At 51.2% G+C, this 25,680-nt stretch overlaps 1 protein-coding gene across 4 annotated transcripts in view; it reads left to right on the top strand.

Moving 5' to 3' along the window:
- Positions 1-23,755, top strand: part of PPARA (peroxisome proliferator activated receptor alpha) — an 83,792-nt gene extending 60,037 nt beyond the window's left edge. For all 4 annotated transcript variants that reach the window (XM_038756122.1, XM_038756123.1, XM_038756121.1 and 1 more), the window contains 4 exons: positions 529-667; positions 3,220-3,422; positions 17,449-17,896; positions 19,502-23,755. In XM_038756122.1, the coding sequence (XP_038612050.1) occupies positions 529-667; positions 3,220-3,422; positions 17,449-17,896; positions 19,502-19,749 (1,038 nt within the window). In that variant the 3' untranslated portion in view covers positions 19,750-23,755. The remainder of the gene's footprint in view (positions 1-528; positions 668-3,219; positions 3,423-17,448; positions 17,897-19,501) is intronic.
- Positions 23,756-25,680: the final 1,925 nt, after the last annotated feature.

Below are 25,680 nucleotides of genomic sequence, written 5' to 3'. Positions count from 1 at the left end.
CTTTTCCCAGCGCCTGGCTCAAAGTAAGAGCTTAACGGGTATCATTAAAAAAAAAAGAATGAGGGATGAAAGATTTTGCTGTATTGGGCTTAGTGTCCCAAGGACCTCACCAAATTTTTGAGCCCCTTGGCTATGGCTTTGAAAACCAGTGTTGTGGTTGAAAAGCGTCCAGGAGGAGAAACTGGTGTGCAGATCGTTTTAATCCCCACTGGGCTGGTTGTTCCATGGGACCTCACCACATTTTTGAGCCCCTGAGCTATGACTTGGAATTCCAAATGAAAAGCATCCAAGGGGAAAATTGTCCAGATCATTTTAATTTGTTTTTCCTGCTCTGGAAATTGTTTGAATCTTTTGTTGGTCCCCAAGATTTCAGAAGATGCTGGAGTGCAATTGCCCTGACTTAGGGTTGGCTGAAGTTAGTCTCATCGACTGTGGCAGGTGGAAGGCAAGGAGAGAGCAGCTGGGTTTGTCTGTTTCCGCCGGGAGCCCCGTCTTTCTGCTCAACTACATTCCCTTCGCTTCTTATAGGGTTTCTTTAGGCGAACGATTCGACTCAAGTTGGCCTATGACAAATGCGACCGCACCTGCAAAATCCAGAAAAAGAACCGTAATAAGTGCCAGTACTGTCGTTTTCAAAAGTGCCTTTCAGTCGGGATGTCACATAACGGTAGGTAAGCCTGTGCTTTTTGACACTTGGTTAACATCTTCTGATTCCTTCCTCTCACAGTTCTGTGGGTATTCATCAATCGTATTTATTGAGTGCCTACTATGTGCAGAGCACTGTGTTGCTGCCCTTTGAATACCTGGGCTCCACCCCCTCAGTCCAGGGGCTGTTTTTCCTGTGACCCGAGTAGGAAATAGTCTCAGGGGTTCATGAGTTCAAATTCTGACTCCGCCAATTGTCAGCCGTGTGACTTTGGGCAAGTCACCTCACTTCTCTGTGCCTCAGTGTGTAAAATGGGGATTAAGACTGTGAGCCCCCCGTGGGACAACCTGATCACCTTGTAACCTCCCCAGTGCTTAGAGCAGTGCTTTGCACGTAGTAAGCACTTAATAAATGCCATCATTATTATTATTATTATTATTACGGTTCGAGTTGGTAGACATTTTCCCTGCCCACAGTAGGCCATAGACCAGGAATAAACTTTAACTGCTGGTCGTCTCAATCAACAAATCAATTAGGAGTATTTATTGAGAGCTTACTGTGTGGAGGGCACCGTGCTATCAGTCGGTGCCCACGTTGGCTATAACGTAGGTAGGCCAAGGCTTGGAAGCGCAGTTCGTTCTCGGTTAAGTGCTCTGCACATAATAAGTGCTCAATGTGAACACACTGTTGGGTAGGGATTGTTACTGTTTGTTGCCGAATTGTACTTACCAAGCGCTCCGTACAGTGCTCTGCACACAGTAAGCGCTCAATAAATACGATTGAATGAATGAATGAGAATTGAAATGCTCTGGTCACTGTAATCTCTAGCTCCTGCCTGGCAAATGCTGAGATCCCGTGGGCTCTTGCCTTTTTGCCACTCTGTCATGGGCTATAGCCTCTTTGGGCTGTTTTCTTGTCAGGGGAAATCGTTATCAGAACGGACAATTCATTAGGCAGCATGGCTTAGTGGAGAGAGCCCAGGCCTGGGAGCCAGAAGGACCTGCTTCTAATCCCGGCTCCCTCACATGTCTACTGTGTGACCTTGGGAAAGTCACTTCACTTCTCTGGGCCTCAGTTACCTCATCTGTAAAAAAATGAGGATTAAAAGTGTGAGCCCAGTGTGGGACAGAGACTGTGTCCAACCTTAATGTTAATTAATGTTACTTTTTTTTTTTGATGGCATTTATTAAGCGCTTACTATGTGCAAAGCACTGTTCTATCAATCAATCAATCAATCAATCGTATTTATTGACCGCTATGTGCAGAGCACTGTACTAAGCGCTTGGGAAGTACAAATTGGCAACATCTAGAGACAGTCCCTACCCAACAGTGGGCTCACAGTCTAAAAGGGGGAGACAGAGAACAGAACCAAACATACTAACAAAATAAAATAAATAGAATAGATATGTACAAGTAAAATAAATAAATAGAGTAATAAATATGTACAAACATATATACATCTATACAGGTGCTGTGGGGAAGGGAAGGAGGTAAGATGGGGGGGGAAGGAGAGGGGGACAAGGGGGAGAGGAAGGAAGGGGCTCAGTCTGGGAAGGCCTAAGCGCTGGGGAGGTTACAAGGTGATCAGGTTGTCCCACGGGGGGCTCACAGTCTTAATCCCCATTTTACAGATGAGGTCACTGAGGCCCAGAGAAGTTAAGTGACTTGCCCAAAGTCACACAGCTGACAATTGGCAGAGCCGGGATTTGAACCCATGACCTCTGACTCCAAAGCCCGGGCTCTTTCCTACTGAGCCACACTGCTTCTCTCATACTTAATGTATTAAGTGTTTACTATGTGCCAGGCATTGTAGTAAGCGTTGGGGTGGATACAAGCAAATCGGGGTGGACACAGCCCCTGTCCCATGAGGGGCTCACAGTCTCGCTCCTCATTTTACAGATGAGATACCTGATCAACTTATATCTACCCTAACGCTTAGAAGAGTGCTTGGCCCGTCGTAAACTCTTAAAAAGTATCATTATTACTGTTATTATTGTTGTTATTACCAAGAAGAAGAAGAAGAAATGAGTTTCACCCAAGAGAATCAGCCCCCTCATTTCCACTCACCATTTGGGGCCCAGAGCCCCACTTTGGCCTTCCGCCATTTCACTCCTCGTGTTAGTTGCCGGACCCCTGCCTTGATTGTGGTGTTATCTCTGCACATGTTTCATGATTACATATGTATATATATATATGTATACATGTATATATGTATACATGTATATATGTATACGTATATATGTATACATGTATATATATGTATATATGGTTGTACATATGCATATACATATATATATGTACATATGTATATATGGTTGTACATATTTATTACTCTATTTATTTATTTATTTTACTTGTACATATCTATCCTATTTATTTTATTTTGTTGGTATGTTTGGTTTTGTTCTCTGTCTCCCCCTTTTAGACTGTGAGCCCACTGTTGGGTAGGGACTGTCTCTATGTGTTGCCAATTAGTACTTCCCAAGCGCTTAGTACAGTGCTCTGCACATAGGAAGCGCTCAATGAATACAATTGATGATGATGATTACATTTCTCCCCTCCCCACTGACCAGCAATCCGTTTCGGAAGAATGCCGAGGTCCGAGAAAGCCAAGTTGAAAGCAGAAATCCTTACCTGTGAACACGAAGTGGAAGATTCTGAAGTTGCAGACCTCAAATCCCTTGCCAAGAGAATTTACGAAGCCTACCTGAAAAACTTTAACATGAACAAAGTCAAGGCCAGAGTCATTCTTGCGGGGAAAACCACCAACAATCCAGTAGGTGTTTTTGCTTTCAATCTTATTGGGAGTTGGGATCCGATGGCCCGAACCCCTGGGGAGAGAAAACTCATCAGGAAGTGACAGCGGTCCGAGATTCAGTCCGGACAACTGGCTGGCCAAATGAAAGCTGACCTTTTATATATATATTTAAAATATATGTATATTGAAACCAGTTGCAAGGCTAGTGTGAAATAGCGTGGGTTAATGGAAAGGGCACGGGCCTGAGAGGCCGAAGGACCTGGGTTCAAATCCCGGCTCTGCCAGGTGTCTGCTGTGTGACCTTGGGCAGTTCACTTCACTGTGCCTCAGTTATCTCGTCTGTAAAATGGGGATTTGAGACTGTGAGCCCCAAGTGGGACAGGGACCATGTGCAACCCGATTAACTTGTATCTGTGCCCGTGCTTAGAAAAGTGTTTAGCCCATGGTAAGTGTTTAACAAGTGCCATCATTGTTATTATCATTATCATTATAAGAGCAGGGGAGAGGGCTGTGAGAAACCCATTTGTTGGCTTTTTTTTAATGGCACTTGTTAAACGCTTACTATGTACTAAGCACTGTATTAGACACTGGAGTAGATCCAAGGTAATCAGGTTGGAAACAGTTCCTGTCCCACGTGGGGCTCCTATTCTCAGAGTAGGAGAGAGGAAAAGTACTGAACCCCCATTTTACAGTTGAGGAAACAGGCACAGAGAAGAGAATTGAAGTGACATGTCCAAGCAGCATGGCCTAATGGAAAGAGCCCAGGCCTGGGAATCAGAGGACCTGGGTTCTAATTCTGACTCCACCACTTATCTGCTGCATGGCCTTGGACAAGTCACTTCACCTCTCTGGGCCTCAATTAACTCATCTGTAAGATGGGGATTATATCCTGCTCCCTCCCAGCTAAACTGTGAGCCCCATGTGGGACAAGGAATGTGTCCAACCTGGTTATCTTGTATCTACCCCGGTGCTTACTACAGTGTGTGGCACACAGTATGCACTTAACAAGTATCAATTAAAAAAAAAAGGTCATGTAGCAGAGCAAAAATTAGCCTCTGGCTTCCGGGCTCATAGTTTTTCCAGTAGATCTCACCACTTGGTTTGCCAACAAGTCCTTTGTAAATCCTAGTCGGCCCGTCAGTCAGTCGTATTCATTGAGCACGTACCGTGTGGAGAGCACGTACTTGGGAGAGTACCCTATAACAATAAAAAGACACATTCTCCACCCACAACGAGCTTATGGTCTAGAGGGGAAGACAGATTTATTACTTTTTAGATTTTGTACATATTTATTACTCTATTTATTTATTTATTTTATTTGTACATATCTATTCTATTTATTTTATTTTGTTAGTATGTTTGGTTTTGTTCTCTGTCTCCCCCTTTTAGACTGTGAGCCCACTGTTGGGTAGGGACTGTCTCTATATGTTGCCAATTTGTACTTCCCAAGCGCTTAGTACAGTGCTCTGCACATAGTAAGCGCTCAATAAATACGATTGATGATGATGATGACAGACAATAGAAATAAAGAATTCCTACTTCCGACCCTTGGGAGCACCCTCACGGTGGCCCTCTCTTGCAGTCCCCAGAACTTCTCCCGGCAGCTGTCAGGGGCGAGGGGGACCCTGAGAGAGGAGCCGCCTCCGATCGATTCCCCAGACCCCAGGGTGGCCCGGTCCCCCGGTCCACGATTGAGCCGAGCCCCGAGGAGCCCCCCAAAGAGAGGGACGTCCCCCAGGTTGAACTAACGCGGGCGAGCTTTCCACCTGCCCCTCTCTGACGTGGCCGACCGAGCTTCCCCCTTGCGAAGAGCTCGCGGCCATTCTCACCGGGAATCATCCGCTCGAAATTTTAGTCACGAGACGCCCTGGCATCTCACGGGCGGCTCGCTTTCATGAGCAAGACCAACCCCATTTACCTAAGCCTTTAATTCTTCCTTCTAGTCCCAGGGAATTGGGAGTAGGCATTTGGGTGTATTTTAAGGAAGCCTGCCCTATTTATTTCCCAAATTGGTAAAAACCACACCCCGGCAAGAAAGCCCAGGGGCCGAACAAGTGGGAGTCCGACCACAAAAGTAGCAGCAGCAGCAACAGCAACCCATTTTCAAAATCAGGGCAGGCCCACCTCTAAAATCTAGTAATACTCCCAAGCGTTCGCTCAGTAGATATCCCAAGGCTTTCGCCGGTTGGGTTTTGGTTTTCGGGGGTAGAAACTTAGAAAGTCAGTTTACAAGAGCCGAAAATTATCTGTTTTGAGGGATGTGGGTTGGCTGGCCCCAGAGATCCCCCCTCTGCCCTTCCCAACTGTGACACGCCAGAGGGGCTGAGCTGTGATTTGTTCGCCCTTGGCCAGAGGTGACGAAATCCAAGGTCCCCGGAGGGCACACAGATAGCGCTGAAAGGCCTGTGCGTGTTATATTTAGATTGAGAAAGAGAGAGGGTGTGTGTATGTGTGTGTGTTGAGTGTACGTATGTGTGTTCATGTGTATGTGTGTCTGGAGGCTGGATTGGAGGTTCATAATAATAACAATTATTATTGTACTTTTTAAACGCTTACTAACTCTTCTAACCAGTGGGGTTGATACTAGTTAGGTTGGACACAGTCCCTGTCCCACATAGGGCTCCCACTCTTAATCCTCATTTTACAGATGAGGTAACTGAGGCCCAGAGAACTGGAGTGACTTGCCCAAGGTCAGACAGCAGACAGGCGGCTGAGCCGGGATTAGAACCCATGACCTTCCGATTCCCAGGCCCGTGCTCTGTCCACTAAGCCACGCTGCTTCTTCGTGATCTAAATGCTTAGTACAGTACAAGCGCCTAGTCCAGTGCTCTGCACATAGTAAGTGCTGAGTAAATACGATTGAACGAATAAATCAGGCCAATGTGAAAAGCCAAGACCCATCCGTGCCCTCCTTCCAAACAACTACAACAACGGGCCCGACAACCATCATCATCATCATCAGTCGTATTTATTGAGCGCTTACTGTGTGCAGAGCACTGAACTAAGCGCTTGGGAAGTACAAGTTGGAAACATATAGAGACGGTCCCTACCCAACAGTGGGCTCACAGTCTAAAACGTAGGACAGCCTGAAATGCTGGGGCGTCTGGGAAAACTGCTCTCTAAAAGCCTGAGAGACTTGTAAGTCCGAGCTGGGTCCCTTGTCCCCTTCCCTTTGGTCCCGACTCGGTCCTCCCGACGCGTGCGGGATGTGTTGCTCCCTAGCCTGGCCTTGTTGACTCGTTTTCCAGAAGTCACCGCCCGCCCCCAGATCTGTTTGCCGAGCGGAGGACAAGCAAGCTCTTCCCTCCCCGTGTTTGCTCGATGTCAGGGTCCAGCTGGAGCACTGCCCTCGCGGCCCCCGCCACATAAGCCCTCCTGGAACGAAATCCTAGCCGGATCCGGGCTCTGGTTTCGAGAATCATGATTCACCTCGGCCCCCGGAGCCCCGCGGGGCTCCCTGGAGCCCCCGGGAGCCTATTTTCCATGAGCCACAACTGTCTTCACCGCCCCCAAAAAGCGAGGGTCAGGGGCTACATCGAGGAAATACATTCCGGGGGTGTTGAGTGAGCACGGCCACTCCATTTGGGCTTGAAGGGAGGATGTAGCCTGCAGTCCTAAGGGCTCTTATCGGAGTCGAAAAGCCAGGCTGTGAAACCCGAAATGGCACTTGCTCTGATTCCGCATGTCAGGGCTAGTTAGATTATCGAAGGAGATGTGTGTTTTGGACCGCGGGTCAAAATCCGCGCCGCCTTCTCGGGCCCGTATGTTTACGGCAGCAAGGCTTGTGCCCCAGAAGTGGATTTCGGTAACTTGGAAAAGGAAAAAAAAAAGGGAGTTGTCGGGCTAATGGTGCATGGCTTCACCCCCACCCACCTGGGTAGCCCGCGGACTGCTGAACTGGCCAGCCTTCCAGCAGGGTCAGAAACCAACGAGCCGGAAAGGGTCAGACTCCAAGTAGCCCTGGATGCCCTTTACCCCCCGCCCCCATTAGAGCATCAGCTCCTGGAGGGCAGCCCAAGGTGAGGGGAGGGGGGCATCCACAACCCAGCAGCCTTTGCCTCCCCGCCATTCCTACCCAGGAGATTCGCTTACTCCCGGGAGTGCCCGTGATACCGAGCCCCTCTTCTCCCACTCCCTTCCGCGTTACCCTGGCACTTGGACTTGCTCCCTTTATCCCCCCCTCCCTCAGCCCCACAGCACTTATTCATTCATTCATTCATTCAGTCGTATTTACTGAGCACTTACTGTGTGCAGAGCGCTTGGGAAGTACTTATGCCCATCTCCGGCATTTACTCATTTCTATTCACATCTGTCTCCCCTCTAGACTGTAAGCTCCCTGTGGGCAGGGAATGTGTCTACCAGCTCTGTTAGGTTATCCTCTCTCAAGTGCTCAGTACAGTGCGCTGCACACAGTAAGCACCCAGTAAATCCAACTGATCGAGTGCACTGGTCCCAGCAGGCCTGGATTTGGGCTGAGGAATCCCTGCTCGGCACCTGCACCAGATCACCAGCTCTTTCAGACAGAGGCCCAACAGCCTAGGGGAATCATTGCTTTGGGGACCCAGTGGTAGTTATTGAGGGATTACTGTGTGCAGAGCACTGTGCTGAGTGCCGGGGAGAGGTCAAGAGAGCTGGTAGACATGATTCTGGCCCTCGAGGAGCTTATTGTGGGCAGAACACTGAGCTGAACGCTCGGGGGAGTTCAGTATAGCCCAAAGGGTGGGGTAGGGGTACCCCCCACATCGCTTGAGAGTACCGAAGGCAGAGTCAGGTGGGACCGGGCCCAGCATTCATTCATTCTCATTCATTCAATCATATTGATTGAGCGCTTAGTGTGTGCAGAGCACTGTACTAAGCGCTTGGGAAGTACAAATCAGCAACATATAGAGACGGTCCCTACCCAACAACGGGCTCACAGTCTAGAAAACTACACTGATTTTCTGAACTTTCTTCTGCACTGATTCCAGGAAAGAGACAATGGCCCTGGGCTCACCAATAAGAAAGGGGTAAAGGGCCCCCTTTAATAATATTTAGTAGTGATAGTAATAATTGTGGTATTTGTTAAGCGCTGTACTGAGTGCTGGGGTAGATACAAGATGATCAAGTCTCATATGGGACTAAGTCTGAATCAGAGGGAGAATGGGTACTGAATCCCCATTTTGCAGATGAGAGAACTGAGGCACACTGAAGTGACTTGCTCAAGATGACACAACAGACAAGAGATAGAGCCAAGATTAGAACCCAGATCCTCTGATGTGCTCTTTCCTCAGCAGTGAGAGGGGCCGGTACCCTTCTTTGTCCCGGGATGGTGGGCCGGGGCAGGGGGGGGGTTGCAATGTCGGGGGCAATCTGTATTTCGGACTCATTTGAGAAGCAGTGTGGCTCAGTGGTTAGAGCACAGGTCTGGGAACCAGAAGAACCTAGGTTTTAATCCCGGCTCCGCCACAGGTCTCCTGTGTGACCTTAGATAAGTCACTTCACTACCCCGGGCCTCCTCCCCTGTAAAATGGAGATTGAGTCTGAGCCCCACGTGGGACAGGGATTGTGTCCAACCTGATTAACTTGTACCTACCCCAGTGATTAGAACAGTGATTGGCACAAAAGTAAGCGCTTAACAAGTACCATTATTAGTATTTGCCCAAGTTTGGCCACGTGCCCGGGAGAGAGGACCGGATTCCCACCGAGGCAGGTTTGGACCAGATGGGTCACCCGTCTCGGGACTCAGCCGGGGCCGGATCCCAAGCTGGGTCTCCTCAGGCCTGAGGTCCGGGAACGGTTGATCCCGGGAGCAGCGGAAGGGAGAGGGGGTCTCATTCCACAAAGGAACAGGAAACTGGGCATCCAGCCACTCCGGGGAAACAGCCCCTTGGTTTCCTGTAACTTTGAAAAGAGCCGACGACGGGGGCTTTGTAAGAACTTGCTGAAGAAATCCACTCTCATGCCCCAAGGGCCTCATTTGGCCAGTAGACACATGCCCTTATAGACTTTGCTTGGAAAAGACGAAACTCCCCATTTGCTGGGCGAGAGCCCGGGACGACTCAAACCCCTCAAATAGAGACTGAGTCATTTTACGGCCCAAACTTTCTCCTCTCTGCCCTTCAAGGTCCCGTCTCTGCGGAAGAGAAAACCTTCCTGCACATTCCCCTGGACTGCCCGCAGGTCCGGGCCGGGACCTACGACCACGTGGGTTGTTCATGTTACCTCCCCATCCTCCTCAGCCCTGAACTCACGAGATTTCAGAGTTAGCTGGTACGAACACGGAGGCCCTTTTTTATCTGCTTCGTATGATTTTTTTTTTCAGAGTACAGATATGGGGCAGAATATCTGGTTGCATATAGGGATAAGGGCCCTTGATGCTGACATTAGCCATGGGGCCCCAGGAAAGACAGACTCTTGGCACTTTGAGGCCAATTTCCGGAATTCGATAAGTTCCTTTCCCTACTGCTGATAGGGCAGAAGGTCATTATATTGCATCTAGCCCGGTGCTTAGCACCTAACAGGCAATAAACAAATGCCTTTATTATTGTTGTTGTTATTTTCATCATTTCTATAACCGGAACAGACGTAGCAATTATTTTTTGCCCTTCAATCCCTTTGTTTCCAAATACGGGTTGGAGTTCAGATCCAACAGGTAAAAACAGCAAGTAAACTGTACAGATTCTGAAATGAGCCCCTTCCATTTTTGTCCCCAAAGAATATCTGTTTCCACCTCGTCTCCTACAGTCTGTCTTAAACGGTAATTGTGAAGTGCTTTCTGTGTTCCAGGCACTGTATTAAGCTCTGGGGTAGTTACAAGATAATCCTGGGAGTTGTTAATATGTTTTGTTGTCAGTCTCCCGCTTCTCGACTGTGAGCCCACTGTTGGGTAGGGATCCTCTGTATATGTTGCCAACTTGTACTTCCCAAGCGCTTAGTACAGTGCTGTGCACACAGTAAGCGCTCAATAAATACGGTTGAATGAATGAATGAATGAATAATCCGATGTTCACTTTTTCTGAAGTCAGGGAACGGGAACACCAGGAGGGCCCTGAAAAACTCCATGGCCTCCAAGTAGGGCCGTCCTTCCCTGTGCCAGAGGTTAAGGGTCAAGGGTCACCGCCGCTCTCAACCCCTTCCTTGGACCCTCCTCTCCCCCCGACATTTTCAGCATTTCACCTCACCCAGGAACGTCCCTCTCTGCCTTCAATCTCCCGCACGGTGATCAAAGTGACTTTTTAATAGTAATAATAATTGAGGTATTTGTTAAACGCTTACTATGTGCCAGGCACTGTAGTAGATGCTGGGGTGGATATAGGCAAATAGGGTTGGGTAGGGACTGTCTCTATATGTTGCCAACTTGTACTTCCCTAGCGCTTAGTACAGTGCTCTGCACACAGTAAGCGCTCAATAAATACGATGGATTGATTGATTGGACACAGTCTTGTCCCATATGGGGCTCACAATCTCAATCCCCGTTTTACAGATGAGGGAACCGAGGCCCAGAGAAGCGAGGTGACTTGCCCAAGGTCACACAGCAGACAAGTGGCGGGTCCCGGATCAGAACCCATGACCTTCTGACTCCAGGCCTGTGTTCTCACCACTACGCCATCCTGCTTCTCTTTTTGGTGTTTTTCTCTTTCTCCCTCTCCTTTTCAAAGCAGCTTTCAATCAGTCCTTCGTTCATTTATTCATTCAAACAACACTCGTAGTTTCCCGTTGAGGAGTCCGACCCATCCAAGAGTTAAGACTTGACTGTCCCCCACCAGGTAATGGGGTAGTATTAATTTTGACCTTAGTCAAGCGCTTAGTACGGTGCTTTGCACACAGTAAGCGCTCAATAAATACGATTGATTGACCTAACCCCTTAGCCTTCCTTCCGTCGAAGGTGGTCCCTCTAGTAGATTCTCCGTTGTGCCTTAATGTCTGCCCCAAGCCAACAATTGCTCACCCAAGGACGCCACGGGCGCAGGATGTGCTGGGGCAATAGTATCCGCCTTCCACCTCCTCTCCCGGTTTTTCCGAGTGCTCTTTGGGGGCCTATCCAAGAGCCAGCAGCGTGACCTCCTGTATATACGTATATATGTTTGTACGTATTTATTACTCTATTTTACTTGTCCATATCTATTCTATTTATTTTCTTTTGTTAGTATGTTTGGTTTTGTTCTCTGTCTCCCCCTTTTAGACTGTGAGCCCGCTGTTGGGTAGGGACCGTCTCTATATGTTGCCACTTGTACTTCCCAAGCGCTTTGTACAGTGCTCTGCACACAGTAAGCGCTCAATAAATACGATTGATTGATTGATCGATTGATTGATAGAGCCTGGGCCTGGGCGTCCAAAGGACCTGGGTGCCAATCCCAGCCCTGCCACTCGGCTGCCGGGTGACCTTGGGCCAGTCACTTCACGTCTCTGGGCCTCAGTCACCTCGTCTGTAAAATGGGGATTCAGACTGTGGGCCCCATGGGGGACATGGATTGTGTCCAACCTGACTGCCTCATATGTACCCCAGCCCTCAGAACAGTGCCTGGCACATAGTAAGTGCTTAACAAATACCATAAAAAAAAAAGTGGGGATAGACCGTGAACCCCATGTGGGTCAGGGACTGTGCCCAACTTGATTAGCTTGTATAATATAATATTAATATATACTATTAATATATGTTGCCAACTTGTACTTCCCAAGTGCTTAGTACAGTGCTCTGCACACAGTAAATGCTCAATAAATGAAATTGATTGATTAATAATAATGGCATTTGTTAAGCGCTTACTATGTGCAAAGCACTGTTGTAAGCGCTGGGGAGATACAAGGTGATCAGGTTGTCCTGCACGGGGCTCACAGTCATCATCCCCATTTTACAGATGAGGTCACTGAGGCTCCGAGAAGTTAAGTGACCAGCTCAAGCAGACATGTGGCGGAGCCTGGATTCGAACCCACGACCTCTGACTCCAAAGCCCGTGCTCTTTCCACTGAGCCACGCTGCGTCCCAGCACTTAGTATAGTGCCTTGCATATAGTAAGCGCTCCAGGTTTCAGCCCGGAGTGTGCCCTGTTAGACTCCCGGGGGATGATAACAAATGGTAGAGAAGTAGCGTGGCTCAGTGGAAAGAGCCCGGGCTTTGGCGTCAGAGGTCAGGAGTTCGAATCCCGGCTCTGCAATTGTCAGCTGTGTGACTTTGGGCAAGTCTCTTAACTTCTCTATGCCTCAGTTCACTCATCTGGAAAATGGGGATTAAGATTGTGAGCCCCATGTGGGACAACTTGGTCGCCTTGTATCCCCCCCCCCCCCAGCACTTAGAACAGTGCTTTGCACATAGTAAGCGCTTAACAAATACCATCATTATTATTATTATTATTATTATTAATCATTTTGTGCTGAGCACTGGGGTCGATATGAGATAATCTGGTCGGACACACTCCCCGGCCAACATGATTCCAGTCATCGGGTCGTCTTCAACCCCGAGAAGCTGCGAAAAGCAGCGTGGCTCAGTGGAAAGAGCCCGGGCTTTGGAGTCAGAGGTCAGGGGTTCAAATCCCCGCTCCACCGCTTGTCAGCTGGGTGACTTTGGGCAAGTCACTTAACTTCTCTGTGCCTCAGTGACCTCACCTGGAAAATGGGGATTAAGACTGGGAGCCCCACGTGGGACAACCTGATCACCTTGTATCCCCCCGCAGTGCCTAGAACAGTGCTTTGCACATAGTAAGCACTTAATAAATGCCATTATTTTTAACCCCAAAGGCCAGAAACAATTCGGTCTGTCCTAGGCAAACCTTTGCTCCAGTCAGGCCGTTAGTGCTTAATTTTGTAAGGGAAGTGGGGTGCGCCCTAAGCCCCCCAGAAGACTCAGGGCGTATTTAAGTGTGGAGCAACGTGGCCTAATGGAGAGACCTTGGGCCTGGGAGTTGTTAATATCATCATCATCATCAATCGTATTTACTGAGCGCTTACTATGTGCAGAGCACGGTACTAAGCGCTTGGGAAGTACAAATTGGCAACATATAGAGACAGTCCCTACCCAACAGTGGGCTCCCAGTCTAAAAGGGGGAGACAGAGAACAAAACCAAACATACTAACAAAATAAAATAAATAGAATAGATATGTACAAATAAAATAAATAAATAAATAGAGTAAAAAATATGTACAAACATATGTACATATATACAGGTGCTGTATATATGTTAATATGTTTTGTTTTGTTGTCAGTCTCCCCCTTCTCGACTGTGAGCCCGCTGTTGGGTAGGGATCGTCTGAATATGTTGCCAACTTGTACTTCCCAAGCGCTTAGTACAGTGCTCTGCACACAGTAAGTGCTCAATAAATACGATTGAATGAATGAATGAATGAATGAATGAATGAGGCTCCCCTACTCCATCCTAGGAGAAAGGCTCTCTAAATTAGGAGCGCGGGTATTGACAGCTTCCAGAGCCATAGGATGCCCACCTTCCCAGCTGGCAGACAAGCCTCTTTTTGGACACCTGGTACTCCCCGCCCCGGACCTCTGGATGCTTCGCCCCCCTCACCCTCCTTCCCTCCCCTTTCCTCTACCTCCCTTTCTCCTTTCTCCCCTCCCGCCCACCCCCTTACCCCCAAACTGGTCTCCCCGACTTGACTCTCGCTCTCCTGGACCGACAGTTTTACCTCACAGGGCAGAGAGTGTGGAAGAGCCAGGGTTGCAACCCAACTGGCACCCCTCAAGTTGGCACAGTCGTCCGAAAGCGGGCCCAGTCCCTCCCTACCTGCCGGCCCGCCCTGCAATACTGACGCTCTTCAGAAAGGACATGCCCAGGACCAGCTAGCTCTCTTCCTCCCTTCAAGGCCCTGCTGAGAGCTCACCTCCTCCAGGAGGCCTTCCCAGACTGAGCCCCTTCCTTCCTCTCCCCCTCGTCCCCCTCTCCATCCCCCCCATCTTACCTCCTTCCCTTCCCCACAGCACCTGTATATATGTATATATGTTTGTACATATTTATTACTCTATTTATTTATTTATTTTATTTGTACATATCTATTCTATTTATTTTATTTTGTTAGTACGTTTGGTTTTGTTCTCTGTCTCCCCCTTTTAGACTGTGAGCCCACTGTTGGGTAGGGACTGTCTCTAGATGTTGCCAACTTGGACTTCCCAAGCGCGTAGTACAGTGCTCTGCACACAGTAAGCGCTCCATAAATACGATTGATGATGATGATTGATGAGGTATTGAATCCCAGTTTCACAGTAGAGGAAATTGAAGCCCAGAGAGGTTAAGGGACTTGCCCGAAGTCACACAGCAATCTCTCAATCGTATTCATTGAGCGCTTACTGTGTGCAGAGCACCGTACTGAGCGCTTGGGAAGTCCAAGTTGGCAACATAGAGAGACGGTCCCTACCCAACAGTGGGCTCACAGGCTAAAAGGGGGAGACAGAGAACAAAAGCAAACATACTAACAAAATAAAATAAATAGAATAGATATGTACAAGTAAAATAAATAAATAAATAGAGTAATAAATATGTACAGTAGAGTAATAAATATGTACAATAGAGTAATAAATATGTACAATAGAGTAATAAATATGTACAGTAGAGTAATCGGCAAAGCTGGGATTAGAAGCGTAGGCCCTCTGACTCCCAAGCTCACGCTGTCTTTCCATTCGGCCTCACTGCTTCCCAAACAACTTTTGTTTTTCCTGAAACAGATGCAGGGAAGTGCCAAGCCTTCTGCCCCTTGCCCCGTGGCCAAGTTGTTTTGGTAGCCAGATTCCTGGGGGGCGGCCAGCTTCAGCGCTCCGGGGACTTGGTACTGTCAACACTCTGCCTCTCTGGTAATCAGTCAGTCAGTGGGCTTAATATAATTAATATAATTATAATTATTATTATGTTATAATTAGTTAATATAATATTTGTTAAGCGCTTACTATGTGTCAAGCACTTTTCTAAGCGCTGGGGGAGATCCAAGCTAATCAGGTTGGACACAGTCCCTGTCCCGCGTAGGGCTCCCGGTCTTCATCCCCGTTCTACAGATGAGGTAACTGAGGCAGAGAGAAGTTAAGTAACTTGCCCGAGGTCACCCAGCAGACAAGTGGTGGAGCTTGGGAGAGCACCATAGAGGCCCCTCCCTGCCCTCAAGGAGCTTTCCTTGTAGGGTGCCTCCAACCGAGAAGCAGCGCGGCTCAGTGGAAAGAGCCCGGGCTTTGGAGTCAGAGGTCATGGGTTCAAATCCCCACTCTGCCGACTTCGGGCAAGTCATTTCAATTCTCCAGGCCTCAGTTACCTCATATGGAAAATGGGGATTAAGACCGTGAGCCCCCTGTGGGACAACCTGACCACCTTGTAACCTCCCTAGTGCTTAGAACAGTGCTTGGCACATAGTAAGCACTTAATAAATGCCATTATTATTATTAACCCTTCCGGTCCTATCGACTGGGGATGATCACGCACCCTAAATACCTCCTGGCTTCCAAAGGAAGGAATCCCTGGCCAAGGGGAGACGGTCAAGATGCATTTGGAGGCCAGGATGGGCCTTTGGAGATTAGACCCAAATTCTGTTGGGAAGCCCGGGAAACAGGAGGGAAGAAGGCAGAAATGGTGAGGGAGGTGCTAAGAAGGAGGGGGAGGAATGGGGTGGTCTCCCTGCCCCTCGTCCCCACTCCTCTGGCTGCTTCATCATCATCATCATCATCATCAATCGTATTTATTGAGCGCTTACTATGTGCAGAGCACTGTACTAAGCGCTTGGGAAGTCCAAGCTGGCAACATATAGAGACAAGTCCCTACCCAACAGTGGGCTCACAGTCTAGAAGGGGGAGACAGAGAACAAAACCAGACATACTAACAAAATAAAATAAATAGAATAGATATGTACAAATAAAATAAATAAATAGAGTAATAAATCTGTACAAACATATATACATATGTACAGGTGCTGTGGGGAAGGGAAGGAGGTAAGATGGGGGGGATGGAGAGGGGGACGAGGGGGAGAGGAAGGAAGGGGCTCAGTGTGGGAAGGCCTCCTGGAGGAGGTGAGCTCTCAGCAGGGCCTTGAAGGGAGGAAGAGAGCGAGCTTGGCGGAGGGGCAGAGGGATTGGGGGCATTCCAGGCCCGGGGGAGGACGTGGGCCGGGGGTCGATGGCGGGACAGGCGAGAGCGAGGCGAGTGCTTCTGCTGGCGGGGATCGATAAAGAGGCATCTGGTACAGCAGAGGGAGACCCACGCACAAGCAGCGGGGCCTACTGGATAGAGCCCGGTTCTTCGAGTCGGAAGGACCTGGGTTCTAATCCCGGCTCCGCCACTTGTCTGCTGTGAGACCTGAGCAAGTCACTTCAGTGCTCTGGGCCTCGTTCCTCACCTGTAAAATGGGGATTAAGACTGTGAGCCCCATGTGGGACAGGGACTGTATTCATTCATTCAATCGTATTTATTGAGCGCTTACTGTGTGCAGAGCACTGTACTAAGCGCTTGGGAAGTACACGTTGGCAACGTATAACACGTTGGCAACAACACTTCTAGATTGTGAGCCCGCTGTTGGGTAGGGACTGTCTCTATGTGTTGCCGACTTGTACTTCCCAAGTGCTTAGTACAGTGCTGTGCACACAGTAAGCGCTCAATAAATACAATTGATTGATTGATTGATTGATATAAAATGGTATCCAAACTGATTAGCTTGTATCTACCCCAGCGCTTAGTAAGGTGACTGGCATTAGAGAAGCAGCGGGGCTCAGTGGAAAGAGCACGGGCTTTGGAGTCAGAGGTCATGAGTTCAAATCCCGGCTCCGCCAACTGTCAACCGGGTGACTTTGGGCAAGCCACTTAACTTCTCTGTGCCTCAGTTCCCTCATCTGTAAAACGGGGATTAAGACTGTGAGCCCCCCGGGGGACAACCTGCTCACCTTGTAACCTCCCCAGCGCTTAGAACAGTGCTTGGCACATAGTAAGCGCTTAATAAATGCCATCGTTATATGGTGAGCACCTAACAAATACCATAAAAACAACAAAAAAGTGCTCCTTGTGAAGGCGGACTCTTCAGGCTCATGTGTTTTGGCATCTCTGTCTCTTTCTCTTTTTCTCTTTCTTTCTTTCTCTCTGTCTCTCTCTCACAGCCTTTTGTCATCCACGACATGGAAACGCTGTGTATGGCGGAGAAGACCCTGGTGGCCAAGCTCGTGGCAAATGGGATTCAAAACAAAGAGGCCGAAGTGCGGATCTTCCACTGCTGCCAGTGCACGTCGGTGGAAACGGTGACGGAACTGACGGAGTTCGCCAAGTCGATCCCGGGCTTCGCCGGCCTGGACTTGAACGACCAGGTGACGCTGCTCAAGTACGGCGTGTACGAAGCCATCTTCGCCATGCTGGCCTCGGTGATGAACAAGGACGGGATGCTGGTGGCCTACGGCAGCGGCTTCATCACCCGGGAGTTCCTCAAGAGCCTGCGTAAGCCCTTCTGCGACATCATGGAGCCCAAGTTCGACTTCGCCATGAAGTTCAACGCCCTGGAGCTGGACGACAGCGACATCTCCCTCTTCGTGGCGGCCATCATCTGTTGTGGAGGTGAGGATCCCTCCGGGGTTGGGGGGGGCCGTGCCCCCGGGGACCCTCGCAGGGGGAAGGGGAGGGGGCAGATGGAGACGGGGGGGGGCCCTCTGCTGCTGTTGGGCAGGGATCGTCCGTATATGTTGCCAACTTGTACTTCCCAAGCGCTTAGTACAGTGCTCTGCACACAGTAAGCGCTCAGTCATCATCAGTCGTATTTACTGAGCGCTTACTGTGTGCAGAAATAAATACGATTGAATGGATATGAGGAAGGAGGGCGTTCTGGGCCAGAGGCGGGACGTGAGCCAGAGATCAGCGGCGAGATAGATGAGATGGAGGGGCAGTGAGAAGGTTGGTATTAGAAGAGCGAAGCGTGCGGTGCCAGGGAAGAAGAAAGCACCCTACCCCGTACTCGGATCCCGCCACCCCTGTGGGCGCTGCCCTGACCTCCTCAGAAAAGTGCTTTATGGCATAAAAGGGAAGCCTCCGTAGAATTTGAGCCAGGAGGGAGCAGCCTCGACTGGACAGGTCCGCCGGTACCTGTGCCCGGGGTTGGCTGCTGGCCGGCCAGGCGGCATTCTCCGTTGAGCGCTCAGGGCATCATCATCATCATCATCATCAATCGTATTTATTGAGCGCTTACTATGTGCAGAGCACTGGACTAAGCGCTTGGGAAGTACAAATTGGCAATATATAGAGACAGTCCCTACCCAACAGCGGGCTCACAGTCTAAAAGGGGAGACAGAGAACAAAACCAAACATACTAACAAAATAAAATAAATAGAATAGATATGTACAAGTAAAATAAATAGAGTAATAAATATGTACAAACATATATACATATATACAGGGCATCATCATCATCATCAGTTGTATTTATTGAGCGCTTACTATGTGCAGAGCACTGGACTAAGCGCTTGGGAAGTACAAATTGGCAATATATAGAGACAGTCCCTACCCAACAGCGGGCTCACAGTCTAAAAGGGGAGACAGAGAACAAAACCAAACATACTAACAAAATAAAATAAATAGAATAGATATGTACAAGTAAAATAAATAAATAGAGTAATAAATATGTACAAACATATATACAGGGCATCATCATCATCATCAATCGTATTTATTGAGCGCTTACTATGTGCAGAGCACTGGACTAAGCGCTTGGGAAGTACAAATTGGCAATATATAGAGACAGTCCCTACCCAACAGCAGGCTCACAGTCTACAAGGGGAGACAGAGAACAAAACCAAACATACTAACAAAATAAAATAAACAGAATAGATATGTACGAGTAAAATAAATAAATAAATAGAGTAATAAATATGTACAGACATATATACGGGGCATCAGGAAGGCAAACCACCTCCTAGTTTGGACCGGGCCACTGAGGCCCTCAATCAATCAATCAATCAATCAATCGTATTTATTGAGCGCTTACTATGTGCAGAGCACTGTACTCGGTGACGTCGAGCGAGTCAGGGACTCGGTCCGCTCAGTTCCCCTCCGCCGGGCCCCGCCCGCCCCCCACCCATCCGAGGCCGGGACCCCGGAGACTCGCCCGGAGGGCAGCTCCAGCTGACCCCCCCCCCCCCCCCCCCCCCCTTGTCTTTGGCCGGAGAACAGATCGCCCTGGCCTCGTCAACGTGGGGCACATTGAAAAAATGCAGGAGGGAATCGTGCACGTGCTCAGGCTCCACCTGCAGAGCAACCACCCCGACGACGTCTTCCTCTTCCCCAAACTCCTCCAGAAGATGGCCGACCTCCGGCAGCTGGTCACGGAGCACGCTCAGCTGGTCCAGGTCATTAAAAAGACAGAATCGGACGCGCCCCTCCACCCTTTGCTACAGGAAATCTACAGGGACATGTATTAGCCGTGCGGGTCGGGAAACGCCTCCGTCCCGGTGGAAGCCATCAGCGAGATCCCTCTGGGATGGGAGCCAAAGGGACTGCGGGGGCGGGGGTCACGATCGGCAGGGGACGTCAAGCTAGAGCCCGAGAAACCCAGACCGTAGGGAACGGGCCCCCCGCCGCCTCCACCCCCGCCCCCGTTGCGCGGGGCGGGGGTCTGTGTGCCCGCGTGCTTGGGTCGGTTTCGTAAGCGACTCCTTTAGAGAGCCGGCAACCCGCCCCGGAGCCGACGAGAGTGGATTTGGAATCGGCGGCGGGGCGAAGCGGGGGGGAATCCGGCCGAGAGCGATGGCGTACGATCAGATGAGTCGCTCCGGCTTCCGATCCCTCGCCCGGTTTGGAGCGACGCGGGTCTATTTATATTGTGTTAGTTAGAGAATTTGCTTAACGAATCGGTCCCCTCAATCTGGGCCCGCCCCACTTGTGCCTACCCCTCCTTCCGGCGTTCCCCCTCGCCTCCTCCGCCCCCCGTCCCCACGAGAGCCCGTCAGCACTTTCTGGTAACTTGTGTAATGCCGTAAACCTGGGGGCGGCTGAGGCCCGGGCCTCTCAGGGCCGGGAAGGATTTGGCAGACCTCGATTCCTCTGCGTCCCCCAGCCCTACGGGCCAGGCGGCGCTCCTCATTTCGACCTTGGTAGAACCGAAGGGGTTTTGAAAGGGTCCCTGGGAGAAACCACAAGGAGAAAAGCCGCTCTGCCCAGGCCGGAGCGGGCGAGAGGCTGGTTTTCCCAACGGGCGCGGGTGGCTCCAGACTTGGGCCCTGATGCGCTGTGGTCATTCCTTCCTAGAACAGAACCGAGAGTGAGCTGGGAAATTTCGCCAGACCCCCCCAACCGGTCCCCGTCCCCTCGCCCCCCACCGCCTCCCCGGGACCCTGACGGTACGAGGGCCCTCTGACCCGGTCGTGGTCACCGGGGGACTTGCCACCGTTGCTGTTTTTGCAGTCCAGCGGAGCCGGTGGGAACAGGGTAGGCGACTGGGAGAGGTCCCTCGCCGGGAGTCCCACCTGAATCCGAGCTGATGGGGAAGGGGGTTCTGTGCCCTCCCCCCCCACACACACACACACAACTGTGGCACCACCCCCGTCAGCCTCCTCGAGGGCACCGAGGCCCGTCCATGGGGTCAACGTGCCGGGCTCCGGCCGGGTGGGTCCCCCCTCCGACAAAGCTGGGGCCGGCCTGGGGTCGAGCGAGAAGACCACCGCCCGGGCAAATCTGGGTCAGAAACGGATTGTTCCACTGGAAACCGCCTCCAGAAAGCCTGTCCAGATTCGAGGGGCTCTGGGGCTTCCACGGGAATCACAGAACTCGTTCCGGATCAATCAGGCTGGTCCCAAGAGCCCAGGCAGACGGGCTTCTTCCCTCAGGAGGGTCGGAATTCTCCCGGGTTGTCCCTTTCCGGCAGCCATCGACCACAGACCATCCCTCCCCTCCCCTCCCCGCAGCTCCAGGCGGCCGGCCCGTCAAGGAGCATCACTGGATCGCGTTGCCCCTCTAGAAAAGAGTAAAAAGAATAGCTTCCCATGGTGGGACTGTCGCCGGCTCATAGCTGATCTTCAGAGTTTGTCGGTCCGCCGTGCTTCTCACGTCCAGGTCACCCCGCTGATTCTTTCTTTTTGTGCCATAGAAATAGTCTGTTTTGGCCCCGACGACCGTTGCCAGTGCGCTCAGCCAAGGCCCATATGGTCTGCAGGCTTCCGCGTCCCTGGCCGAAGAAACGACCAGGGACGGATCCGCGGGCAGAGAGGGCTCACGGGAAAGGGCCGGGGGCGTCTACCCGTTCGGGGCTTTTTCACAGAAGAGGCCCCGAGGTGGGCAGGTGGGTTAGCGCCTTGAGAGGGCGGAGGGTTGCCCTGAGGAAAAGACCAAGCCGGGAGGGGTCCCGGGAACTGGAGTTTAAAGGAACCGAGAATGCCAGGGGCGGAGGTCGAGAGGCTGGGAACGACTTGCCCTTCCCCCTCTCGGTGCTGCGATCCCGCGGAGCGGCCTGGGCGAGCGATGGGCAGCGAGAGCAGGGTCAGGGACCTCTCTCTGTCCGGTGGCCGGCCCTCAGCCACAGCTATAATGCCCTCGATGCCCAAATCACCCCAAATGGGGCTCGGTTGTGCCCTCCAGCCAGCCCAGCTGTTTAGCAGGAAACACGGAGACCGACCGGTGGCCCGTTCCATCCTTTACAGGCCGTTGGATAACGTCTTTTCTGAAAATACCCGCCTTCTTGTCAAATCTTTCCCAAAATGTCATTTCAGCTACGCTGTCAGTCACCCAAATCAAGCGACCCAAGGGGAACGCGTGCCGTTCCCTGGGCCGGACGCTGAGCAGGCTTTCTGCGATCTCCTGAGACTAGCAAGCCAGTCAATTACATCACCCCCAACTTCCCTCCCCGCCAAAAAGCTCACACGTGAGCCGCCAGCGAGTTGATCCAGAAGAGGTCACGAGATGCGAAGCGTTCTTTTCCTCGTCGTTAATGGAAATCACATTCTCTTTCCACCGCATGCTGGCAGCAGCCCTAGGCCCCGCGGCCTGACCGTTCCTCAGGGAGGCTCTCTTGATTTTTCCTCCATTCCGCGTCCAACCGGAAGGCAGAGCAGTCGAGGAACTTGCCCCCGATGATCCAGCGGGTCTGGACAGCACGAGGATTCGAGCCTGGGACGTCTCTCCAGCAGCGGCGCCGGGCCAGGGCGAAGGAACCGTCGGCGTGTTTTCATCTGCCGGAGCAAACCTTGGCCGACAGCACGTGAGGGGTGACGTCTTCCGGAGAACAAAACCCCGAGGATGGGCCGCACTGGCTATAGAGCTTGGCGGGCACCCGCCGGGGTCAGTCACATCCCCGTCCGGTGGACTGGGACTGGACCAAGTGGTGGGAATCAGGTCATCCCGAGACTCTAGAGCCGAACTTGGCCTGTGCGAATGTTGGTGACCACTCAACCACTCTGGCTATTCCCTATGGGCCCAACGGCACCGTCCAACTGTCAATCAATCAATCAGTGCTATTTATTGAGCGCTTGGGAAAGTCCTGTAGAACGGAGTTAGTAGACCCCCCTCCCCGGCCCACAACGAGCTGACAGTCTAGAGGGTCCTGTGACTGCCTCCCGGCTAGATCGGCGGCGTTTTCCGAGCGCCCGGTTTCCCCGCGTTGGCCCTCTCTGCTGGAGGAAGAGCTGTGGTCCGTGAAGGGTTTCAAGGAAGAAACGGGATTTAGACAGTCGGGGCCTTAAGTAATTCTGTGCCTTAGGTTCTGCATCCATGCTCAACGGGGCTCGACGTATTCCTCGGATCGCGGAGATCTTTCGAAGTCATAGGAGGGCAAAGGAGCGTCCGTCCCCTGTATTGACTGGTTGGAACGAACTGACATTCCATGTGCAGCTGACGTAGCAGCCCCCTATCTTCATTCACTCTTTCGTATAGGGAAAATCCGGGAAGAGTCGCAATCCCCAAACCTTCCCCACTCCTTCGGTTTTCCACATTTCTGCCCCCTGAGAGTTTGAAACTCGTCCTTCACTGCTTAACGTAGACAATTTTTTCCTCCAAAAAAATGGCCCAAATTAGCCGCAGGTCTCCATTCTTTCATCTGTCGCGTCTTCCTCAAGGAAGAACAAGCTGTGGCAGAGATAGGATTCCCTTCCCAACAGTTCCTCCTGTCAGGGCGTCAGGGATTGGGCACATACTGTTACGGATGGTTGGAAGTAAAACATTTGTCTTTGAACTTTTCTCACCCTCATTTCCTTGATATGTTTGAGGCCAGTTTGGAAGCAGTGAGTTTGGTTTGTATTTTGCTAAAGATGGGTCTGAGAAGAGCATAGCATTAGTGTGTCACAGAAGGAAGCCACCTGCATCTTGTGGGGTTTTGATTTTTTTTTCTTTTGAGAAGTGAAAAATGGGCCCTCCCTTTCCTACCCAGTGTTGTCCAATAATAATAATAATAATGGTATTAAGCGCTTACTATGTGCCAAGCACCGTTCTAAGTACTAGGGTAGATACAAATTGATCAGGTTGGACACAGTCCCTGTCCCACGTGGGGTTCACGCTCTTAATCCCCATTTTATGGAGGAGGTCACTGAGGCCCAGAGAAGTGAAGTGACTTGCCCGGGGTCATAGTGCAGACACATGGTCCTCCTTACTCCCAGGCCCGGGCTCTATCCACTGAGCCATTCAGTGGCCGACAGCGTCAGGGGTGGGCCGCGGCAGGTTCACGCGAAATGTTGGAATGGACAAGTGCGAAGAGAAGCAAAAAACCGATAGCCGATGGGCAGCTGGTACCAGGAGGGCAGAGGCAAAGTCACGTTCGCAGTCACGTCCGCCACCACTTTCGCGGACACAGCGGGAGGCTCCTCGCCAGCCCGTGACCCCATCCTCGCCGATGAAGACCGGCCCCCTCAGACGAGCGGCCTCTGAACCCCACGGTCTTCAGGTTTCAAGGGGAAGCCTTCCGTCTAATCCTACGGCGAGGCCAGTGGGGCCGGCGCTTCTGCTCATGGGGTTTTCGAAACCGTTCTGTCTCTTGGAGGAGAGAAGCTTGTCCGTCTGGGAGTAGGGAAAGACCAGAGCACCTGGTGAGAGACTGTTTGCCCAGAGCCCCACCGGGGGCCAAGTTCCAGAAAATGGTTCCTGTGGTCCCGGGAAATTAGCAAATAACAAATGACACCAGTGTCCTCTAACCCCACCACGGACACGGACGCCTCCGGAGGAAACAGGACCTCGGACTGGCTGAATTTCCCATCTCCGCTCTGGGACAGTACAGCCCCAGGAAAGATGCTGGAAACTTGGTGCAGGGCCCGGGGACCCGCTGGGCGCCTGCGTTCAAGCTGGAATTGGCTGTCCCCAACCCATCAAGGGGGCGCAGATTCTGTGCCGACTCTGTGCTGAGCACTGTGCTAGGCGCTGGGGTCGACTGCAGGAACTGGATGCAGGCCCAACCCCAGGTGGGGTTCACGGTCTAATATATCCGACTCCGGAGCAGCCCTTACCGTTAGAATGGATTTGTAAAAATCCCCAGATATAAAAGTGTTTCTTAATGGGAAAGCAGCCTGGCCTAGCGGAAAGGGCAGGGGGGTCTGGGGTTCTAGTCTTGGCTCTGCCACTGCCCTGCTGAGCGACCCCAGGCAAGTCACTTCACTTCTCTGAGCCTCAGCGTCCTCATCTTCAAAATGGGGATCCCATACCTGCCCTCCCTCCCATTTAGTCTGTGTTTTCAGTGTCCGACCTTACGATCCGGTATCTACCCCAGCACTCGGTACGGCGCTTGGCACAGAGTCAGCGTTTAACAAATATCATCGACATCATCGTCCTCACCATCTAAGCCTGCAGCCGTCATTTGCCCTTTCACCAGCCGCCGGTGTCTTCAGCAGGCCGGCGCAATTGATGGCAGAAGTGGGTGGGTGAAAAATACCACGTTAGAGCACAGGAGCCCGTTTTCAGCGCTATCCGCCGCCCGGTTTCTTAATCGGTCCGGGATCTCCGCAGCCGTCCTCCTCAGCTTCCGGGGGCTCTTCAAAGGCCGCACCCCACCCCACAACCACCGGCGCGTTTGCCTCTAAAATGCCGGGGCTTCCTCCTTCCCGCGCAGGCTGAACTCTAGATCTTCGGCTCAAGTTTGGGCTCGGGAAGCCATCTGCAGCGTGCAGAGTTGTCCGGAAACAATCCAGAATCAAAATGCAAACCAGCCGCTCTACAATCACATCTGCCATAGACCAGGCACGAGCCTGTGGCTACATCTATATTTGGTTTTGAAAGTCACCCGACTGAAAACGAAGCAGATTTAAAACAGTTGAAGGAAAATACTCAAAAAAAAAGCCCTTTATTGACTCTTTCTATCACATTGCCCTTCAAAATCACTCTAGGTAGTCCTTGGCCCGTTAGCCGGCTGATGTCCACCCGCTCTCCGCTGGACCGTCCTT

Source organism: Tachyglossus aculeatus, chromosome 14, assembly GCF_015852505.1.
Source record: "Tachyglossus aculeatus isolate mTacAcu1 chromosome 14, mTacAcu1.pri, whole genome shotgun sequence".
Lineage (NCBI taxonomy): Eukaryota > Metazoa > Chordata > Mammalia > Monotremata > Tachyglossidae > Tachyglossus > Tachyglossus aculeatus.
This window is presented reverse-complemented; position numbering and strand designations above follow the sequence as displayed.